Source organism: Protopterus annectens, chromosome 4.part0, assembly GCF_019279795.1.
Source record: "Protopterus annectens isolate FY-2018-M chromosome 4.part0, PAN1.0, whole genome shotgun sequence".
Taxonomy (NCBI): Eukaryota; Metazoa; Chordata; order Ceratodontiformes; family Protopteridae; genus Protopterus; species Protopterus annectens.
This window is the reverse complement of record NC_056733.1, coordinates 7,173,026-7,194,197: the sequence shown is the minus strand read 5'-3', so window position 1 is coordinate 7,194,197 and position 21,172 is coordinate 7,173,026. Positions and strand designations below refer to the sequence as shown.

Here is a 21,172-nt window from a genome sequence, read left to right as displayed (position 1 = left end):
CTTGATTTAATACAGATGGATAAACATATTAAGATAGATGAAAGAAGTAAATTACAGAAAGTAAATAAAACCCAAAATGTTAGAAGATTGGTAAAACAGATGAACACAATAATCAGGACTATTAAGAGAAATTCACATGAAATAATCAAGACTATTAAGAGAAATTCACATGAAATAACAGACATAAATAGATTATACAAATGTGCAACTAAACTAATAATGGATAAACTGCTAATATAAAAACACAGTAATAAATGAATCAAACAAATAAAATGCCGCCATTGAAGTATTGTAGGGAGAACTATTAAGCAATTAAGGCAAGTATCATTGTTAGAAAAATATAGAAAAGTGAATAGATCAAAAATACTTAGAAAGATAGATGTGGTAAAAGCAACACACACCATCAATAGAGTATGAAAGATCCTGGTCTGTTTTAATTAAAATATCAGCAGAACCAGAAAAATTTAGAAAATATGCAGATAAATATAAAGGAAAGTACTAAATATGCAATTCATTGATGACCCAAAAAGGCTTTATAGAAAAATGGGAAACAAAGCAAAAGGAAAAGAAACACCAGCAAAAAAAAAAAAAAAAAAAAAAAACAGAAAAAGACATTTTAAAGAAATATTTATGAGGACCCCCTTGAACATAAGTATGTGTTATGGATAGAATAATTTTAAAAGAAACGGTAATGAGTTCTATTATAGAGGATATGAAATAGGATGAAGTAATGGCCAGAGAAAAGGACAAAATTAAGAAAGCCCAGGCCCAGATGCAGTGCTTAACTTCTGGCTAAAGGAATTAACATATTTCCACAAAGATTTAGCCCTAAATAAGAGTTACTTATGTGCGCATCCTGAACAGACACCAATCTGGTTAACAGGAATGAACTCCTCCTTACGAGTGAGCCAGCAAGCCATCTTACAAACTATTGACCAAAAACTTGCCTTCCAACAATATACAAATTATATCCTGGAAATGATGCAGATAAGAGTTTATAGTCATTTTAAAAAAAAACTACGACAATACAATAAATGGGCAACAAAAGAAAGTAATATGGAACAAAGGATCATTTGTTGCTAAATAAAGCCATAACAGAGAATTGCAAAAAGGAGAAGAACTGAAGCATGGCATGGATAGATTACAAAAAAGTATTTGACAGCATCCCACATTAATGGATAAAGGAATGCTTACAGATATGCAAGATACACCCCTACATTGATAAATTGCATTACAGTATCCACGAAACAGTGGTAAACCACTTTCCAGCTGAGCCATGAAAAAGGGCAAATCATCATCTCAGGGTTAAAAATTCAAAGGGGTATATTCCAGAGTGATTCTTTGTCACCACTTCTGTTTTCGCTTGCCATTAACCCACTAAGCGGTTTATTTAATAGATTAGGCTACAGTTACAGTCTGAATCCCAGAAACTAACGTTGTTTAAAGACTTCTTGTCTACATTTTGCGGATGATTACAAATGGTTAAAAGTTTCTCAGATGATATACGAATGACATTTACCCTTGATAAATGTGCAAAAGTGACATTTAAAACAGGAAAGCTGCAGCAAGAAGAAAATATCAATCTGTGAAAAGAATACAATACAAAGGGACTTGAGCAGGAGGAAGTGTATAAATATTTGGGATTACATGAAGGATCGGCAATAAAACTTGAATGAATCAGAATAAAACTCAGTAAGTAATACTTCAGAAGACCAACTTTTTTTTTCATCTAAAACCCCTACTTCAAGTTAATCATCCCCACCCAATAAGCATGCCCACCTTCCATCTAAGGGCTCATCTGCAGGGTCTGGGTGTTTTTACTAGCCTAAGCCTCTCTCATGTGTGATTAGCACAAAAGCTGCAGCTGGCTGGACTTGGGAAATTAAGGAGTGTTCCACTCTTCTGGCTCTAAAGAAGTGCAATGATCCGTCCCCCCCCCCCCTCAATCCCCCAGCCTGACGCTCAACCTCCATGAGCTCCAGCCTTCACTAAAGCTCAGCTGGAGAGATGTGAGCATGTCCCCCCCATCCAGGATAGAAACATCCCATTTTCCCCACCAAGTCCATCAAACGCCAGAGCTGCTAATCAAACTCCGCTCGCCTGGGTTGTAGTTAGGGCTTTATCCCTCTATGCCACGTGAGTGGCAGGCTAAACTAATATTGAAAACTGTCTTGATATTTAGTAATAAAGTCCAAGCTATACATCACATTGATCTTCCTGTTTTAACTTACAGTTTTGGGGTGACTGGCCCCAAAAAGTACTGGATCAACTAGACAGGAAAAGAAGAAAAATGTTTCAAGCTCATCAAGTTATACATAAAAATCAGTACATACCATGATTATATATTTCTCCCTCTGAAGGAGGTATGGGCCTCCTCTAAATTGATTACATGTATAGATTTGCAATTGTGGGAATATACATCCATCAACTTCTTTAGATCCCAACATAGTGAACATTTTAAAATAAAGACAAGTCTAAAAATTACATATTTACTTAGTTTAGCAGAAGCATTTTGAAATAAAGCAAAAATGGAAATCAAACCAGAAGTAGACAAAAATCCGACAGTAACTGAATGTGCCAAAAGCAAAAGAAAGAATACAAGGACAATGATCAGATAAGTAGTAGTAAATAAAATTGGGAAAAGCCATAAATGCAATGGCAGGTGCAGAGATCTCCTGGAACATCCTCATGCTGAATCAGATTTGATGTAGGAATGATTAAGGAGAGAAGAAATGAATTCAAAAGATTAAAAGCTAATAATGGCAACTCAGGATAGTAGACTGCATACATGCTGGTTTACAAATTTCATTGAAAAGGTGTGAGACAGACAAATGCAGGTTCTGTATAAAAACAAAAAACAAAAAACTGGAAAGTCGCACATGTTGTTGGATGGGATGCAGTCTTGGCAGGGGGCCTGTATACGTAAAGGCACAATAATGTGGCAAAACTATTGCAGTGGGGATTGTACAAACACTTCAATACAGAAATAGCTGAGCATGGGAAACATGAACCACAAAGAATTATAAAGAATGAAGTTTATATCACATGGGATCACCCATTATCAACAGTTCAAAAAATAGACATGATAAAACTAGATATAGTAGTCCACGAATAAAGCAGCACCAACCATTAACTAGATATAGAAAAAAGACAAAAGTAGCACCAACCATTCAAACTGCTACACCCAGGATTATTGTCTTGCGTACAGAGAGAGTTATCAAATACCTGGATTTGTAGGCAGAAATGAGAGCAATGTGAAAGATACCCAGACAGTTCCAATAGTAGCAGGAGCAACAGGTCTAATCAAAACATTTACAGTCATACTTAGATATGCTACCAATACATGTAACCCATTAAGAATTACAAGAGGAGGCAATTCTGGGCACATTGCACGTGCTGTGAAAAGCACTATTGGCTAATAAAGACTAAAACAATGCTAATTTCATGAACTCTAATTGTACCCTGACTTAGGAACTTAGGTTCATTCCAGCCATATTAAAAACTCAAAATCCTTGGAGAAATTGCACCAGGAGCAAACATCACATCTAAAATGCGTACACAACTGAAGTACTGCTACCTTATCTCCCACCTATCACCCTCTGCTTTTACTTCTATTGTCAAAATAATTCTAATACCTAAATTAGAATATGGACTACCCCTGCTCTGTCTTCATTCAGCTCATAATACATACAGACTCCAAACCATGGAAAACTAAATATTCTGCTCTGTGCTGCTTGCTGATACACAAATCACTGTCATTTATTAAGACAAGTCAACTATCTTCTCATTACAAATAGAGCTCTCTCTCTCTCTCTCTACACGGCTGTTCCAACCTCCACTGTTGTAAGCATAATAAGAGATGGGCAAATGACCCCTTATGGACATTAGTGTTCCAAGTACATAGATTTTTAAATGCACAATGGCACAAAAGGGTTTATTAATGCATTTAGACCAATAAGTCAGACTCCACTAGCTGTATGCATATTTTGTCCCGTTTTGGTCTCATCAGTACAACAAAAGCAGAGAGTCTAGTCTAGCTCAGCTGCGCTGATGAGCGGCCTCAGAAATGTGCTAGCTTTATACACATTAAACTGACTCTAGTCCAGCTACCAGTCTAAAGGTCTTGACATATACTCAGCTGTGTCACTGCATATTTAAACTCTGTTTTGGAATACTTGCGTCCTCAAGAGTTACCTAACTTTTTTTTTTTCTTTTAAAGGCAGTATTCTCTTTGCCAGGGTCTTTCCAGTTTGGTTCTGTATGCATTTGCTGTGGGACTTTTTTTTTTATTCATTCCCAATGTAATGGACTTCAGACTTTTCATAAGCCAAGCAATTCACAGGATAGTTGATCCTCTACTTACACTGTACTGAGGAGTCCTAATAAAAGGGGAAACACATCTACAGCTATTGGCATCGAGCTTAATGACCTAAATGCATTAATAAAGACTGGTCTGACATTAGGCACCGAAACACCAGTGTGCTAGAACACCTTTATTTCTTTAGGTTAGTCTGCATCTTTCTCAAGGGGCCATCATCAAGTGAGGTCTGTACTTGTTCTGTAACACGGGCAGTTACACTGAACAAAAAGATTAGGTTGCTGATGTGTGCATAACTGGCACATATTAGATGGACTGTGTGCACCTGTGGCAGTACACTTCTTTAAGGTGTTTAATTTTACTTAAATTACAGAATTTTGTTTCTCCTTCTCAGATCAGTGAAGAGGTGCTTCCAGTTACAAGTTATTTGACTATAGTAACACCAAGCTAGTTTGCTTTTTGAAGGGGTGTGTAATGGTATTTTTCAAGAGGAAAGATAGGTTACTTGACATATGTTGCTAAGGTTTAGTTAACTGGGATATTATCATACAAATTTAGTATAACAGCAGAAAAAGTATATTCCAATAGATGAATACATACAATAAAAGGCAGGGCATGTCTACTACGTGCGTGGAGTGACTGGCTATAAAGAGGGCAGCACTTAGCTGTGTATTGACTTGCCTAGTATAGTTTCAGTGTGTGATTTTAGTAAGACCCATATTCACATTTAGGCCAAGGTACCAATTTGAATGATGTTAGAAGGTACTGTTTGCTAAATTTTTAGGTTGTGCCAAATAACTGTTTCTGTTTTAGAGGTGTTTAGTGCCAACTTACTTTTTTTTTTTTTTAAGAAGCCACTGATATATACACAAATCATTATGGAGTTTTTCTGTTTCCTGATCTGTGGAGCATCATATCACTGGCAGTGTCTTACTATGGAAAGGTTAATGGCTGCCGTAATGTCATTACTAGTTATGTAGAATAGAATGCATCCCAGTATACAGACCTGTGGAACACCTACGAAGACACCCCAATGTTATCTTGGTTGCTTACTTGAACTGTAAAGGCTCCTACAGATAACTTCAGTAGAGAAACAAAGCAGGGTCTTAGACCTGAACCCCAATGCTCTTAAGTTTTACTAGAATAATTTTGTTTCACACTTTTGAAAGCTGGTGTTAGTCAAGTAAAGATATTACCTCTAAGTACACCTTTCATCATGACAGAAAACACTTTGTCAATTACTGTTTATATGGTTAAAAGTATATTCTGCCCCCCCCCCAAATGCTAAAGTCAAACAAAATAAAATACTTACTATATTTGCAGATTTCTTTGTCAACAATCACTTCAAAGGTTTTTGTAACAGGGCAGAGAATTAACATTGATCTATATAGTCCCTTTGGCATGATTGGAAAAATGGGGCGATATGGAAATGCTTTTATTGTGGTAGGACAGTTCCTGAAGTTGAGAACAAACTGAAAATCTGAGTCAAGGGTTTTGACACAGTTGCAGCTGTAACTCTGAGAAAAGTAGGATGTATGTTGTCTGGATCAGAATTAGTTTTAATTTCTAGGTTCCTAACAACATCTCAACTGCTTTTGTAGTAACTAAAAATAAAAGGGAACACAGATTGGAAGGGGGTGTGATTTGTTATGGGCTGCAGAGTTGTATTTGCAGGATATCTGGGAGGTGAAATTAAATTGGTACAACCAAAGGGACCTGAAGATTAAGATATTTAAATTTTTAGAGGGAGGAGAAGTACTTGTGTGGTAATATTTTCTAGATATTGGGGAAGTCTACATGATGTGCTGATATTTTGGAAAGGCAGGGGAAGTCTGTGGATGTGTGTGTTGCTATCAAAGGACAAAATGATTTTTATCATTAGCCAATGATGCTTGGGTTCCTAGGTTTTCAGGCCATCAGTTTTACTCAAGTCTGCAAGGGTATGTTCTTTTACAAAACAGTGGTCTTGTCCATCGAACTTCATCAGAATAGCTTAGGATGATCCCAACATCTAGTAGTTTCAAGCACTCCCACAACACTTCTCTCTTTGACCTTACTTACAAGGGTTAACTACACACTAATACAGACTGGGACTAATTTGGGATTGTACCTTGGTACACCAATAATTGATTTAGGGATCAAAACTCAAGTATTTGTGACTGTCAAAAAAACAGAAAATGATCGGGAAGGTACAGTTCAGGAAAAGATTCTGGGTGTTTGATGAAGAGATAATGAAGAGATGGTCAAGGAGGGCATTAAGAAGATAACACATTACTATATTATGGGGAATGTCTGAAATAAAAAGTTATATTAGGAAGCCCTTATTGCTGTTGGGGCTTGGTCTGGAAAGGGAATTTACCATTTATATCAAGTTGTTACTTGACATAAAATGGTTAACGTTTAACTGAGGAGGTCTATGTTAAACTCTCCTATTAGTTCTCATCAGCTAAATTGATTATATTTCAACTGCTTCAAATAAACTTTAGCTAGATGGTATGGTGATGAAGTCTACAGTTATGAGTTTTGTAGTTTCTGACAGTAAGCTGCATTAGAACCCATTCAGAAGAAGCCTCATCATTTGGTATCTTCTTTCCATAGTTTGACAGCAATTTTAAGGATTCAATTAAGATCATGCCTCCTCAACCTATTTTAGCTCTAGGTCTGTCATTCTGTAAAGTTTGGTAGCAAAACATAATATATACATAGAAGGGTAGTTGTTATCCTAAAGCTAGATTTTTGTAATTCCTGAGCATGTCCGGTTTATATTCTAGGAGCCAACATTCAAGTATGTATAAAGTATGCATACTTTGGGAGTTTAGTAGCAACAACAAACTTCTTCGCATTGTAGTATAATGAAGTTTTATACTAATGTTGGAATTCGGAGTGTAGGGAATATAAAAGTAAAGGCTGTGGGAGAGGTTTGTGGATTGGAGGGAGTGGGAACTAGTTTTAATTAAATTAAGCATTACTAAGCAGAGATGCGTGAACCATGTCATAATCCATTTTGGTATAGGGTAAAAAAAAGTTTGCAAAATGTCATCTAGAAAGGGGAGTGCTGTAGTTTTGGACTAAGGGTAGCAGCTTGTCTGGTTTAATTGCAAAGTCATGTCAACTGAGGTGAGCTGTTTAGTCTCAATCCTTGTGGGAGGGAAAATATTTTTGTTCAACATTCATCTGAAAGAATATGGATGCAAAATATCAAAACTGGACTTCGAAAGAAGCAAACGTTTGTTTAGAAGTGTAATTTGTTTTCATTTTTTTCTGGAGTGTATGTATGTTCTGGATGGTGTTAAGTACAGAATATATGACTGCAGTATGTTCGCTAAAGTGTTTTTCTTTTTTTAAAGGAAGCTAGGTAAAAGTAATGACTACTTCGATTTATAAAGAGGTTGGGGTAGAGTTTCAAGTTAATACAAAGGAAATGATTCAGGGGGGTGGTGGGAATGGGGATATGATAGAGGAGGAAAGCTGTATGTTAGCAGGCTGTAGCCATGGCGGGAATCCTCCAGAAACAAAAGAATGAATAGCCAATATGTAATTAAATATGTAGGCTAATAAATCAACAGCTGTATAGTATCTTCTGTGAGAGAATTCTATAATTCTGGCAGATCAGCACAACACTACAAATTGAAAAAAGTAACTGCATAGCAGAGGAAACAAAGTAACAGGAGAGCAGAAAATGTACATCAAAAGGGGCTAATAAATTATTAGCAGAGCACATATCTTTATTGTGGGATGAGCAAAGGCAGCCCTGGAATATGTTTACAGCACTGCTTTTTTTTTTGAGCAGGAGAGGCAGTCACATTCAATCTATTACCTTAAGCAATGAGAAGAAAGCTAAAATTCCAAATACAAAGACAAGCTTATGTAAACGTACTACTGCACTTTCATGGCTGTAATCAACTACAGTCTTCCTTTGAATGTCGATATTTAGCAGCATTCCCATGTAGAGGGCCAGTTGAAATGCCTTTGAATTTTATGATGAAGTGAAAGCAGCTGGACTAAATCTGGCAAGGGAAAATATAGAAATGCAGCTTTTTGGGAGATAGAAATGCCCTGGACAACACAATTTCCCAGATGGCTACAAGAACAACCTTATATGCAGTGAGAAAATTGTCTTGGCTTAGAACAGTAAAAGATAACTCCCAAGCTCTCTAGAAAGTTGAGTCTCAACTAGAGCATTCTGAAACTCTTCCTTGGACTGGGCCTACTGTGAGAGTAAAGAACAGGTTAAAATGGATTTCTATGGATTTTTCTGAAAATGTGAAATAAATGTTCTGCATTTCAGTTTGTAGAGTGCGCTCAGCTTGAACTCTGTTACCTAACTATATAGCTTGGCATTCATTGTTAATAAGAATCAGAAGTAAAATATTTTATCTCTTATAAACTATGCAGTTTCTGAAACTTATTATCTACAAGCAGGTCAAGACAAACTCTTGTAAGCAGCTGTGTCTCGACAACATGATACGCAAGATAGAACAAGGACAAAAAGAGTTATTCTTCAGGAACAGAATGTTTCAAATATGGAAAACAAACTGTCAGCAGACCAGCTTCAAAGGAAAGACTTATTATGCTGGCAAAGTCTCTAAACTGCTGATGCAGGCAGAAAAGACACTATAAAGATTGGGACTTTTTCTTTTGTATCAGAGACTTTGATTATTCTATTCTTGCAGACCTAAAACTGTAAGTTGAAGTACGTTTTTGATGTATATACCTTTCATTGTTAAGCTAGATGTAAACCTCGTGTGCAGTAAATGAATGTCGTAACAGCAGAACTGTCAGTGTTTTCACTGAGTAAAGGTACAGACTACCATGAAAAGTGTAGTTTAACACCTGCAACACACAGCCAAGTGTAGATTGATATGTCATCGGGTCCTTAAAACTGCTGCTGCTGGGGTCATGCATTTTGATAACACATTGGGAGCCGTAACAAGCCCATAGAGAGCAAGAATACAAACTGGAGGTGGGATTCTCCTGCTTTTCACCTGAGGAACATCCCAAACTCCCTGCATACAGGAAGATACAAGTAGATATGCTTGAAATCCAGAGTTACCATGAATGCTTTGGCTGGAGAAAAGACTGCTGGGTGAGCATTTTGAATTTAAAACCCCTTAGGAATAAGTTCAGTTTCAACATAACAGAAATGTTTTCCAAGAATAGTCTCTTTTAGGAACCAAGAAGAGTATGGAATGAGCCCCACCTTGCTTTCAACCTCCAGTAAAATCCTTTCTATAATAGCACCCTGAACAACAAGGTGGATGAAGAGGGGTGAGGCCAACATCACCTGATCCACTGGAGCAGCAGGTATTGGCCAAGGTAGGAGGGAGGCTTTCTGTTAACCTTTTTGGATGGTAAGGACAATCCTGCTAAAGAGGACAGCTGCTCGAACTTTGAGACCTACACAAGGTCTGTACCTAATGTACTGAGAAAAACTTTTCTAGGTTTCTGGGTGAAGGATGTACAGATATGGCAATCAAAAGATAACCAAAAAAAGCACTTGGAATGCAAGTCTTTATACGAGATCAAATGTCTGCATTTGCAAAGGCTTTTCAGGCCTGCATGAAGCATTCCTCGGGGGGCGGGAAATCTCACTGGAAACTGTACAACAGAACAGCAGCAATACAGTAACTAAAAGAAAAATATTCCTTTCACAGAAATTGGAAGGTTAGAGCTCTGGAACATACACAGGCCATCCAACTGTAAACTCTTTTTGCCGAGGAGAGACAGCATACGCCTGGTGCAAAAAGAAGTGAAGATGACTTGAATGGAATACCACTTTTATACAGGATGTAGTTTTGCATCAGAATGTGTATCCACCAGTGACTAATTCTCATATGTCAAATTCTGCTGCAAATATGATCCAAGCAAAAAACAAGCATGCAGCTCTTTGAGGCAGTTGCTGCTAGAATGGACGTAAAGCTTGACAGATGCTTGCTAAAGGAGCAGGTTTTATTAAACTTTGAGGGGGGGGGGGGTGCTGCCATAGTTAAGCTTAAATGCCAGCAGAAAAAAAAACTATCATGACAACTCATATGAGCACATTTTTGGGAAAAAAACTCAATGTGATCTTTTGTTATCTATCAAAGGTCATACTGTTATTTGTGGCAAATTGCCATTGCTGACTCCACTTAACTTATCACGAACTCTCACTGTTGAGGATGGGATGTGCTACAGATCAGTCAGCATGGCTGAGCAGTGGGCTATGATTTGATGAAGGTAGTAGTATGGGAAAGCTAAAGTCCTTGGTTAATCTGTAGACTGGTTTGCTAATGAGCAGCCATCCAACACAAAAATAAACAAATACATTAAAAAAGGGAGGGTGAAGCTGGGAATACAGGTTTCACTCTTTAAAAGAGAAAGACTCAGACTAGCTGCTCAATCTAATCTGGAAAGCAATCTTTCAATGGAAGCTAAGTGGAACAGCTTCAGTTTAACAAGGCAAATTCTTCATTGTTTTCATGAATGGGCTTTGAAAACTCCAACCACTTAAGTAAACAGTAGCAAATCATATGTCACAAATTAAGGTTTATACAGTGTGAAAGTGTGTGCAAACATTTCAGCATGAATATCAACACTAAAAATACACATGGAGATTACTTGGGTGTCTAGATTCCATAACACAAACGGGCATGACTGTAACTGTCTTATCCAATATGGGCATTCACTCTCATTTTCTGTTCTTTGGTGAAAGCCTGAGAAGTATGAACAGAAATGTCCTTGGAGAGGCAGTAGGTCTGATTAAAATTTAGAATCCAGTCTAATTTCTTCCAGTTGAAAAATAAAGCTTTTCCTCAGTCTAAATAACTTGGTCAAAAGACAGAAATCCACAGCTGATATGCAGTGTTTTAGCAGAGAACAAAATGGAAGGAAAAAAAAAAAAAATTTCAGCACATTTTCAGATTACTGAAAAAGGTGCAGTCCTTAAATGGACATGAAACTTTCAAGTATAAGCCAACGGTATACTGAATCAATCTTGTCTAAAATTTCATAACTTAAGTGACATGACAAAAATAAAAACAGTCCACAAACAATAAAAGTAAAATTTAACTAAATAGGTGAATACATATTTCTAAACAGCACAACAGCCATCCAAACCTTGTTCCTGTTTTTCACAGCAGTTCAGTGATCAAACTAAATATCACTGCAAACGAGCAGTCAATGTTTCCCTTCTACATCCAAGCAGAAAAAGGTTATCAGAACCAGTCGAACAAAAAGTTGTTTTATGGAAATGTGCTGCAATTTCTTTTAATTTGGTTTCCATTTTCAACACGTACAGGTAAAACAGATTTCTCTCCATTTTGGTCCAGCTGAAGCATTATTTTATTTTGTGCATAGTTAAGAATATCAGCTGAGGATTCTTTACAACTTTCCAAGATGCCCCATAACTTAGCATTATTTACATGATGCAGTACAGATTACACTAAGTTTAATAGGAACCTGCTTACCACTACTAGTGAGTACCACCGGCCTCTTAGTTGTTGCCATGAAGGATTTCACCGCACTCAAAAAGCCAGCATCTTCCTCAAGAATAACATCAACCTGATTAAAAAAAAGTGTGTTTACAATACTTAAGTTATTATTCTTTCTGGAAGCATTACAATGATTTAATCAACTTTACAGGTTGTTTCATTCAGTGATTAATACAGTTAGAAAATGTTTGTGCTGTAATCAGTAAACAACTAAAGGGTAAAACTGTTGTGATTAACAGATAACTTCGCTACATAACTTATAAATCAGCAGCCACATCCTTGCTGAACAAGTACTCCAATGGAAACTTTTAATGCAAATTTTAGCTAAACCTGTGACACTTCAGACTTTTCTTTAATTGAGGTACTTTTGCCCCAACCACTTGCTAACTTGTTTGATCCACAGCCCTGTCCTCTTTCAGGCTTGTATCCCTTCCTGTGGCACAACCTGCCAATTCCCTTAATAGTATGGAGGGACGGAAAGGGTCACTACTTACATATGTAAGACAACTAAAGACATTATCACTTACATGTATGTAACCACTACCCCTTTTGTCTTTTTCATGTACAATGCACTGCAACAGCTTTATTTTTGTGCCTCTGAATGTATGCCAGAAATATCAGTGGGTGGAAGACTGACCCTGACAGTCCTCCTTATTCTAAACTCTGCAAGAAGTCCCAGAATATGAACATTTGTCATTAAGCCACTACATTTCACCCTTACCATCCAACCCTCAAATGTCAGACTCTCATGTTGAATCTAGGTGACCTGCAGCACGGCTGGGTGTTCTAATCCTACTTCAGCAGGCATCCAACCCCAGCTAAACAAGAAATCTACAAATAAGGATTTAGAAGCTATTTGTTAAATATGTTTTAAGCTGCAGCATACCAAAAAGGGACAACACAATCTACCTTTCTGTCAATCATATGAAAATTCAACCAAATGTTTCCATTTTCAAATGTCACCCAGAAGAACATAAAAAACAAAGAAAAATATGCCAGGCAACACTAAATAAAAGTAACTTTAGCAAATATCACACCCACACACACACACACACACACACACACACACACACACACACACACACACACACACCCACACACACACACACACACACACACACACACACAAAATGAAGGTAAAGGGGCAGGTCTGTGACAAATTATCCTAACATTATGTATAGGAGAATACTGATAACTTTCAAACCTACAACATCCTTTATTTGATATTTGACTAATTTATTCAAGAAAAGAATCTTTATTCAAAAACACTTTATCCTTACTAAGCTGTGTACTTGAGTCATAAGGAAAGCATATGCAAAATAAAAATCTCCACAGTAAATGTACACATTCAAAGCTTACCTCAAGACTACAGGCTTTATAACTTAATTTTGTACATATTTTCCATGTTTCAAAGCTTCGCAGAATGTACATGGAGTCTCGCAGGAAATTGTCATGGCAAATTGCACATATATGTTGACGTAGCACAAAATGAAAAAAAGTAATGGCATCCATATGAAATGATGGGATCCAATAAGCAGAGTGAATGGCCAGGAAAAATCAGACTTGCATATGCCGAGCCTGAGATGGTCATTTCCAGGACTATGGTGATCTCTGAACCTGTACATATTAGTTTGGAGGGTGCAGTGGGGAGACCCCCCACACACACACAAAAAAAAAGAAGTTTAAAGGAGAAGAGTGATGTTCAAGATGGACTACTCTCTTGGATTTTCCATCATTTCTTTTCGATGAGTTAGCACTCAATAATACGACGTCCTGCAGCACAATTAACTGCACGTTGCTTGTCGGAGACTACACTGTCAAACTCAGAACAGTTAGTGGACTCTAGGGTGACAAAATGTTCCAGGCCCAAAGCTCAACATTTGTAAAGGCTGGTTATATAATGAACTGTGCAAAGAATATCTCCTCATAAATTTTAACAGGCATCAAGTATTAGAAGAGGACTCCTGATAATTTGGCAGATTGATAAAATGAACCATAACCCTGATTTTTGTAAGCCTATATTGATGTGCGCATCTATGCAACATCTTTTAGGCAAAAGGATAACTTGGGAAATGTCTCAACACTTCTGGTACAAATATAAATTATATTTTCAAAATTTTCTCTAGGTGTTACAGAAAGGATAGATACAGCAGTGGGGAATATGAGGAAGAGTGTCAGAAAAGATTTGAAAAGGCCGGGCAAAGGGGTAAGGAAAGGTGACAACAACCCTGGTGTGATCCATCAATGTGGGGGCAAAACTGATTGCAAAAGGAGTAAGAAGAGCTAGAGGTGCTGATCACATTTAAATTGAACCACCAGGAATACAGTGAGGGGGTAGTGGCAGCAGCAAACAGAATGCTTGGGTGCATCCTCAGGGGGAAAGGCTACAGAAATGAATGCAACCAATTTCACTGGGCCCCTTACCAGGCCAAGTCCTAAGTACTGTGTGGAATCCTGGAGGCCATACAGATAATTTGCAGGTAGGTATCTAGAGGAATGTCGCCAGAAATATACAAGGGCTGGATGGAAAAGGATATGACGAGACAGCAGAGGAGTTACATGGCTCTTCTCATTTGAAACCAGAAGACACAGGAGTTATCTGATAGTGTTGCACAGAACTGTATTAGGAAGATACAAACAAGATATCCTAAGCAGCAAGGACAGAGATGAAGGGAGGTAGATGCTACAGATTTTAAGAATGACTCCATTAATCTCTGGAATCACTTCTCATAGCACTGCAGACCCATGGAAAAGCTATCTACTGCATCTGCTTTATTCACAGAATCTTGCACCACAGCTCTTAAATAACAGCTCGAGCACACATGCTGTTGTAGCGATTGCACTGCTTGTCATTTTACAAGCTAATGTGAAAAGTAATGGTGAGCTAAACCTCAGAGTGACCGCATGTATGAAATGCAAAACCCATCAACTTTTTCTCAGAAAGCAGGGACCTTGGGACCCCTCCCCAACAGACCATTTTCTCTACTTAGAAACAAATAAATGGACAGCAACTGTAAATTCAAACCATCATGCTGAAGCACTTGCGACTTAAGCTTGGGTAATCTAAAGAAGTGACTTCTAAACCATAAGGAAGATTCGGAATGAAAATCTACAAAAGAAATTCAATTCCTGTGATAGAGAAAAAGCCCCCAAGACAAGCCACTAGTTTATAAAAAATCTTGTTTCAGCAAGACATTTCCACTGAGGGGCTCAAACACGGTAGCGCGGTTTGCGGTGTTGAAGCAATAAAAAAATGCAAAGGTGGGAGTAACACTGAGCTTGCAGGTAAACAATTGGGCTCAAGTTATAAATGTCTAAAGGGAGAAGAGAATAGTATCAAGGGCTGCTTTCCCAAGGGACGAATATCTTAATCAAAAAGCCTATAACCCAAGACGTACAAATCCTGCTTTTCTAGCGCCCAACTTCAACACCATTAGAAATGGAGGCAGATACTACCCTTCCATGTTTTTGTGAAGGTTTATATTAGCCATTGGCAAATTCAAGTTTAAGAAACACAGACTTCACAAACAATGACCACTGCAAAAACAAAGCTGACTTAAAAGGAACTTTCATAAGCACTAAGTATTTCATGAATCCTGGTTGAAAATTCATTGGCTTTCAATTGGAGTAACAGAAACAAGTAAAAACTGCGAGGGTCCATTTATTCTACTAACTTCATAGCCTAAAATTTCACAGAACTTTTTATCTGACATCATTTTTGTGCATGCATGCTTGTGTGTGTATCCAAATCCAATGTGTTTACCTCTACCAGTCAAAGGAATTCACAACTTATATATACCACACCTTCTGAGTAAGGATACTGTTCCTCAGTTACCTTTAAGTTATCCATTATTGATGCCCCTTATTGAACTACACATGATTATTCCGATATGCTGAATAACCATCTGGCATAAAGCTAAGTAAACATGACAAATGTTTCATAGGTAGGTACTAGGCTATTGGCCCTAGGGCCTACACAAGCCTAGCCATAAAGGTACCCTGGCTTTAGCCACCCAAGAAAATTATTTTCCTGTGTCCCTGTCAAGCAGAACCACAGAAGTGATCCCCGGGGTGAATTTCCTATTACCCATCCAATCATCAAGATTTTTCTTGAAGAGTGCTAATGAGGAGCTCTGTCTGACATAGATAGGTAGCCTGTTCCAGAGTATGGGAAGTCTCCGGGACAGGAATCTATCCCTCCAGCATGTTCTGTTTATTGTGGTGACAAGGTTTAGGTCCCTAGAGCGTGTAGCTCGGAGGGATTGGGATTTCTTTAAGTGGAGCATGTCCAACAGCTCTGGGTTTGACATAGCTTTGTATGTTAGGCAGAGATCGCCTCTGAGTAGGTGATATGCGACGGAGTAAAGCTGGAGTTTTTTGAGACTGTCTACGTAAGGCATCTGTTTAAGGCCAGTAATCCTCTTTGTGAGGTATTTTTGCGGCCTTTCCAGTTGTTGTAGATGTCTTGTGAGGTACATACCAAGACGGGCATTGTACTCTATAATGGGTCTAATGAGTGATGAGTAATGAGGAACAATGACCTCTTTTTTTTTTCTGGATGAGAAACCTTTTGTGATGAGGTGTGCCACGTAGAAGGATTTCCTGACCACTGTGGCAATGTGATTATCAAAGGAGAGACTACTGTCCACCTGTGTCCTAACGTCTCTTATCACACTTTCGGTGTTAAGTAGACTACCACCTATGTGGTAGTTCATGGGTGCAGAGTTTTTACCAAAGGGGATGACAATGCACTTTTTGGCATTGAGCTTGAGACCATGTCTTTGACACCAGGCATCTGTCTCAGTGAGGCCCTTTTGTAGGATGTCCACATCGTTAGGAGTTTCGATTATGGCTCCTAGTTTGCAGTCATCTGTGAATTTAGTTAGTCAAAGACCTTCTGTGTTGGCCTGTACTTCAGAGAAGTAGTTACCAAACAGGAAAGGACCCAGGACTGAACCCTGTGGTATTAAACTTGTCACTGCTCTGAAGTCGGATTTGGAGTCTGCTACTTTCATAGTGTGGGGTTCAGTCAGTAAGCCAGTTGGCAACCCATCTTGGACATAGGGATTTATACCTAGTTTAGTGAGTTTATCTATAATTCCAGAGTGGGAGATGGTGTCGAACGCCTTGGCGAGATTTAAATTAGGCTGTGTGAACCACCTTACCCTCATCTATGGCTTTGGTGACTACTTCAAAGAAGTCTATCAGGTTTAGGAGACGTGATCTGCCTTTTACAAACCCAAACTGTGTGGGGTCCAGAGTTTGGAGATCTCCAATGTCTTTGTTTATGAGTTCCATAATGATACGTTCCATGGCCTTGCAGATGAGGCTCGTCAGGCTAATGGGGCGATAGTTCCTGGGGTCTGTTGTGGCCTCCCCTTTGTGGAGTGGGATAACTGTCGCAGTGCGCCATTCAATGGGCACAAAACCTGACGTGAGGCTATGATTGAACATGGTACTTAGGTGGGGTGCCAGTTCATTCTGTAATTCATGCAGAAGGCAGCCTGGGATGTTGTCAGGTCCCATGGATGCTGTGCTCTTGGCTTTGGAGAATGAGGTTTTTACCTGTGCAGCCATGATTACAGGAAGTTTGCATTCTTCCGGTATAATGATGGGCCCTTTAGGAGGTGAGAGGGGGGTAAAGTTAGCAGTGAACCTATCTGCCAGGATGCTGGTAATATCAGTTGGTTCTGTATATTTAGTGTCATTGTGATGCAACTCAGAGCAGATCTGAGTGTTGCCATTGAGAATTTTGGCATAGCTATAGAATGCTTTGGGGTTGTCTTTAGAATAAGTGGCAATTTTGTTTTCATAACTAGCTTTGGAGGTTTTTATGAGGGATCTCAGCTTCGTACGGAGGCTGACCAGGGAGAGTTCCTCCAATTGTGGGATGTTACTCTTTTTTGCAACAGTTTCTTTCTTCTGTTGTAGAGTTTGTTTATGGTAGAAGACCACCAGATTGGCTTCCTTTTTTTGGAGGATAGCATCTTGGTTCTGTTAGGGATGGCATGATCCATGCACTCATGTAAGTGCTTATAAAGTGCATTTGTGTAGGATACAGCAGTCGTACCTCTATTGTCCATCTGCATGGGTGTCGTGAAGTTTGTCACTTCTGTCTTAAAGCTGGCTTTGGAGAAACTTTTACGGTTGTTTTCCTAATGAGGGGTGGGAGTGGGATGTGGATGTCTAGCGTGATTAGCTTGTGGTCAGATCTGACCAACGAAGAGCTGACCTCTGGTGTGGAACACCTGTCACCCATGTTGGTGACCAGGTCTAGGATATTGCTGCCCCTGGTGGGGGTGTGGATAAGTTGATCCAAGGCATTGGAATTGATGATTTCCAGAAAACGTTGAGCAAGAGTTGGTACATGAGTAGTTTTCCCAGTTAATGGTAGGGTAGTTGAAATCACCCATGATCAGAGTTGTTGGGTTGTACCTTAATATTTTCCAGTGTATCAAGAAAAGAGGAGTGGGAATCCTGGGGCATGGTGGGGGGTCTGTAGCAAGCTACAATCTGGATTGCGGTTTTGCCCAGAGTTAGTTGAACTTGGATAATCTCAGATGCATTATGCTCAGCAACTAGCTTGGAGGTGTGGATATCCTTAATGAATATGGACAAGCCTCCCCCTTTAGTGTTTTGGTCTGGGTTTGGTGGCCGAAAGGTGTGGTATGAATTATAGCCTGGTAATGCAGGGGTGCTCTCTGGAGCTTTGAACCAGGTCTCTGTCACTGCACAGATGTCAAAGTTCTCCATTTTAAAAAGTGCCTTGAGTGAGTACATCTTGAGGTTTAGACTTCTAGCATTGAGTAGCATTACCCTCAGATTTTGCTTGCTTGTACCTGTTACGGTAGATAATTTGTCATTTGAACCTTGCCTAAAAGAGGCACTATAGGGGTGGCAAGAGCCTTTGCCAGTATCCGGAATCCCAAGGGCGATAGGTGCAGGCCATCTCTGGCAAAGCAGCGTCGTCTGTCGATCATGTCATCCCAGGCAGACAGATACTGGATTCCCTTAGAATGACACCAGAAGCTTAGCCAATTGTTAAAGTCAATCATTTTGTCCTTGTACTGTGGTGTCATTCTGGGTGATGGCAGGATGCTACTAAGGGCTAGGGTCATACCGGCCTGGGCTACAAGATCGGAGAGCTCCTCCATGTCTCTCTTCATGTAGTCCAGGGAGGTACGTCTCAGGTCATTCACACCAACATGGACAATGACTGTCAAATGTGTACTTGTTGTGGAGTGACCTGAGTGCATGCATTATGTGGCGGATCCTGGCACCTAACAGGCAGGTGACAGTAACTTTTTCCTTGTTTAGCCTGGTGAGTGGAACATCAGTGTGCCTGACTATAGAGTCACCTATGACTAGAGTGCTGGGTACGTTATGCCTTATGGACTGTAGTTGAGTGGCACACTGAGCATGTGGGCTATGTGTCATTTGGGTTGTGTTGGGGGGGTGGAGGTTGCTTGCATTTCTGCTTTGGAGGTCTCTGTTGTTTGGGCAGATTTGTACTGAGAGCCTCCGTGAATGTAGGTGTGTGTTTTGTGCTTCTGTGTGTGTGTTTTGGTGGTGTAGGTTTTGAGGGACTATGTAATGAGTGTGGTGAGGTGCAAGTGTTTACCTTCTCCTCTTGACTGTCTAGGCCAGTCTTTGGTGGAGAACTTTGCTTCCAGTTTGGCTATATAAGTGCATCTCTCACAAGTCGTAGTGTAGGGTGGTAGGAGGAGAGGGTTGTCCTTGTACATGAGGCAATTGCTGCATTGTCCCAAGATGCCCAGATTCATCAGGTAGACAGGAGAAAACAGACAGGAGAAAACACCGGGAGCTGACCTTTAGACATGCCTGAAAAGGTGCTTATTTATTAAGTAATAAAAACTGTTTTCCTCTAGACAAGTGAGGAAAGTTGAGTGCTGTAGTAATTTGTAACTTATTTAGTGCTTACAATGAGTTCTGAACAAGTGCGGAGATCAAAGAAATGGATGAGTGCTAAAACTAAAAAGCTGGCTAGTTGCAAGGGAAATTTTGAAGAACAGACTTTATGGCGCCAGGAATAGTTTAACCCCAGTTAAGTGTGTGTGTGTGTGTGTGTGTGTGTGTGTGTGTGTGTGTGTGTGTGTGTGTGTGTGTGTGTGTGTGTGTGTTGGTGGTGGTGGTGGTGGGGGGGGTTCTTAGGAGCTCACAAACATTCCTGGACACAGCAAATCTGTATCTGACCTGCCACAGGAAAGGGGGGAAGCAAGCTTAGAATTTCTTTTTCCTAGTAAAGTGGAAATGGAGAAAGCTGGAACAGAAGTTAATTCAACGTTAAGAAGCTGAGTGGGTTGGCCTTCACAAATGTTCTCTATTAGATTGAGTGAACTAATGACACTAGACTGGGAGGAGTGTCACAGATCAAATATATAGTATGGGCGGGCAACTTCAAAGCCACCAAGTATAAGAACACACAACACTAGGGAAGGTGGGTTGGAAAAATTACAGTTCCTAGCTGCAGCCACTAAATGAAAGTTTTAAACAGATGAAGGAGCAGACTTGTGAATGCTTTTAACTGTAAACAGACAAAAATGCATAGAAAAGCTCGGACAGAGCACTCACAAACAGAAAATACAACTCTCAGTATGAAACAGCAGTTTACAGTTAAGTAATGTTAAAACAGTATAAAACAGTACATAAATGCAGTGAAACAATACAATAAAGCTTTATAACAGTGCAAACTGTAATAGATCAACTGTACAGCACAATTATAAGCGTTTCAGAAGTGCAGTTCAGTGAAGTAAGTGTAAGAAATAACTTATCCTGCTCTTGGAATCTTAAGGAATTTCCACTTATGCAATGCAATCCAGAGCCTGACAATAAAATTCAGCTACAAAATGGGGGCACCCAATGAGAGCTACTGTTGTATAACTTTCCACCGGAGGCAAATGTGTGTGTCAGTAGTAGTACACCTTAGTGCAGAATTGGCACTTATAGATGCAAAAGTCAACCCCCTCTGAGTTGCTATCAAGGTTCTGACCATAACTAAAACCAGTACCAAGTTCTGAGCCACATCTTGGAGTACTAGACTAAGAAGTGACCATATTAGATAATTACAAGGCCACCACCCCAGGAAAAGTTTAAACGTGCTGACCAGAATAAGCCCAAGCATCCACAGGTATTAAGCTGCAGATTATGGGATGGCTGAAAGGGTGGGACACTGGTCACTACCGCAAAAAACATACTACTGGAGGAGCCCTTGCTTTTTAAAAGTAAATAGGAAAACATTTTCCCCTACAACCTTTTACTTCTGATTGCTTGCCATCCTTAATTAGAGCACTAGTAACATACTTCCCCCCACCACTACATTATTTTTTGGTTATGCAACAGTTAACTCATGAACTGGACTCAGTGG

General features: G+C 39.3%; 1 protein-coding gene across 1 annotated transcript in view; it reads right to left on the bottom strand.

Moving 5' to 3' along the window:
- Window positions 1–21,172, bottom strand: part of ATAD5 (ATPase family AAA domain containing 5) — a gene marked incomplete in the record, with an annotated part of 853,119 nt that overhangs the window by 145,666 nt on the left and 686,281 nt on the right. The window contains 1 exon segment of the mRNA XM_044068042.1: window positions 11,764–11,857. Coding sequence (XP_043923977.1) covers window positions 11,764–11,857 — 94 coding nt within the window.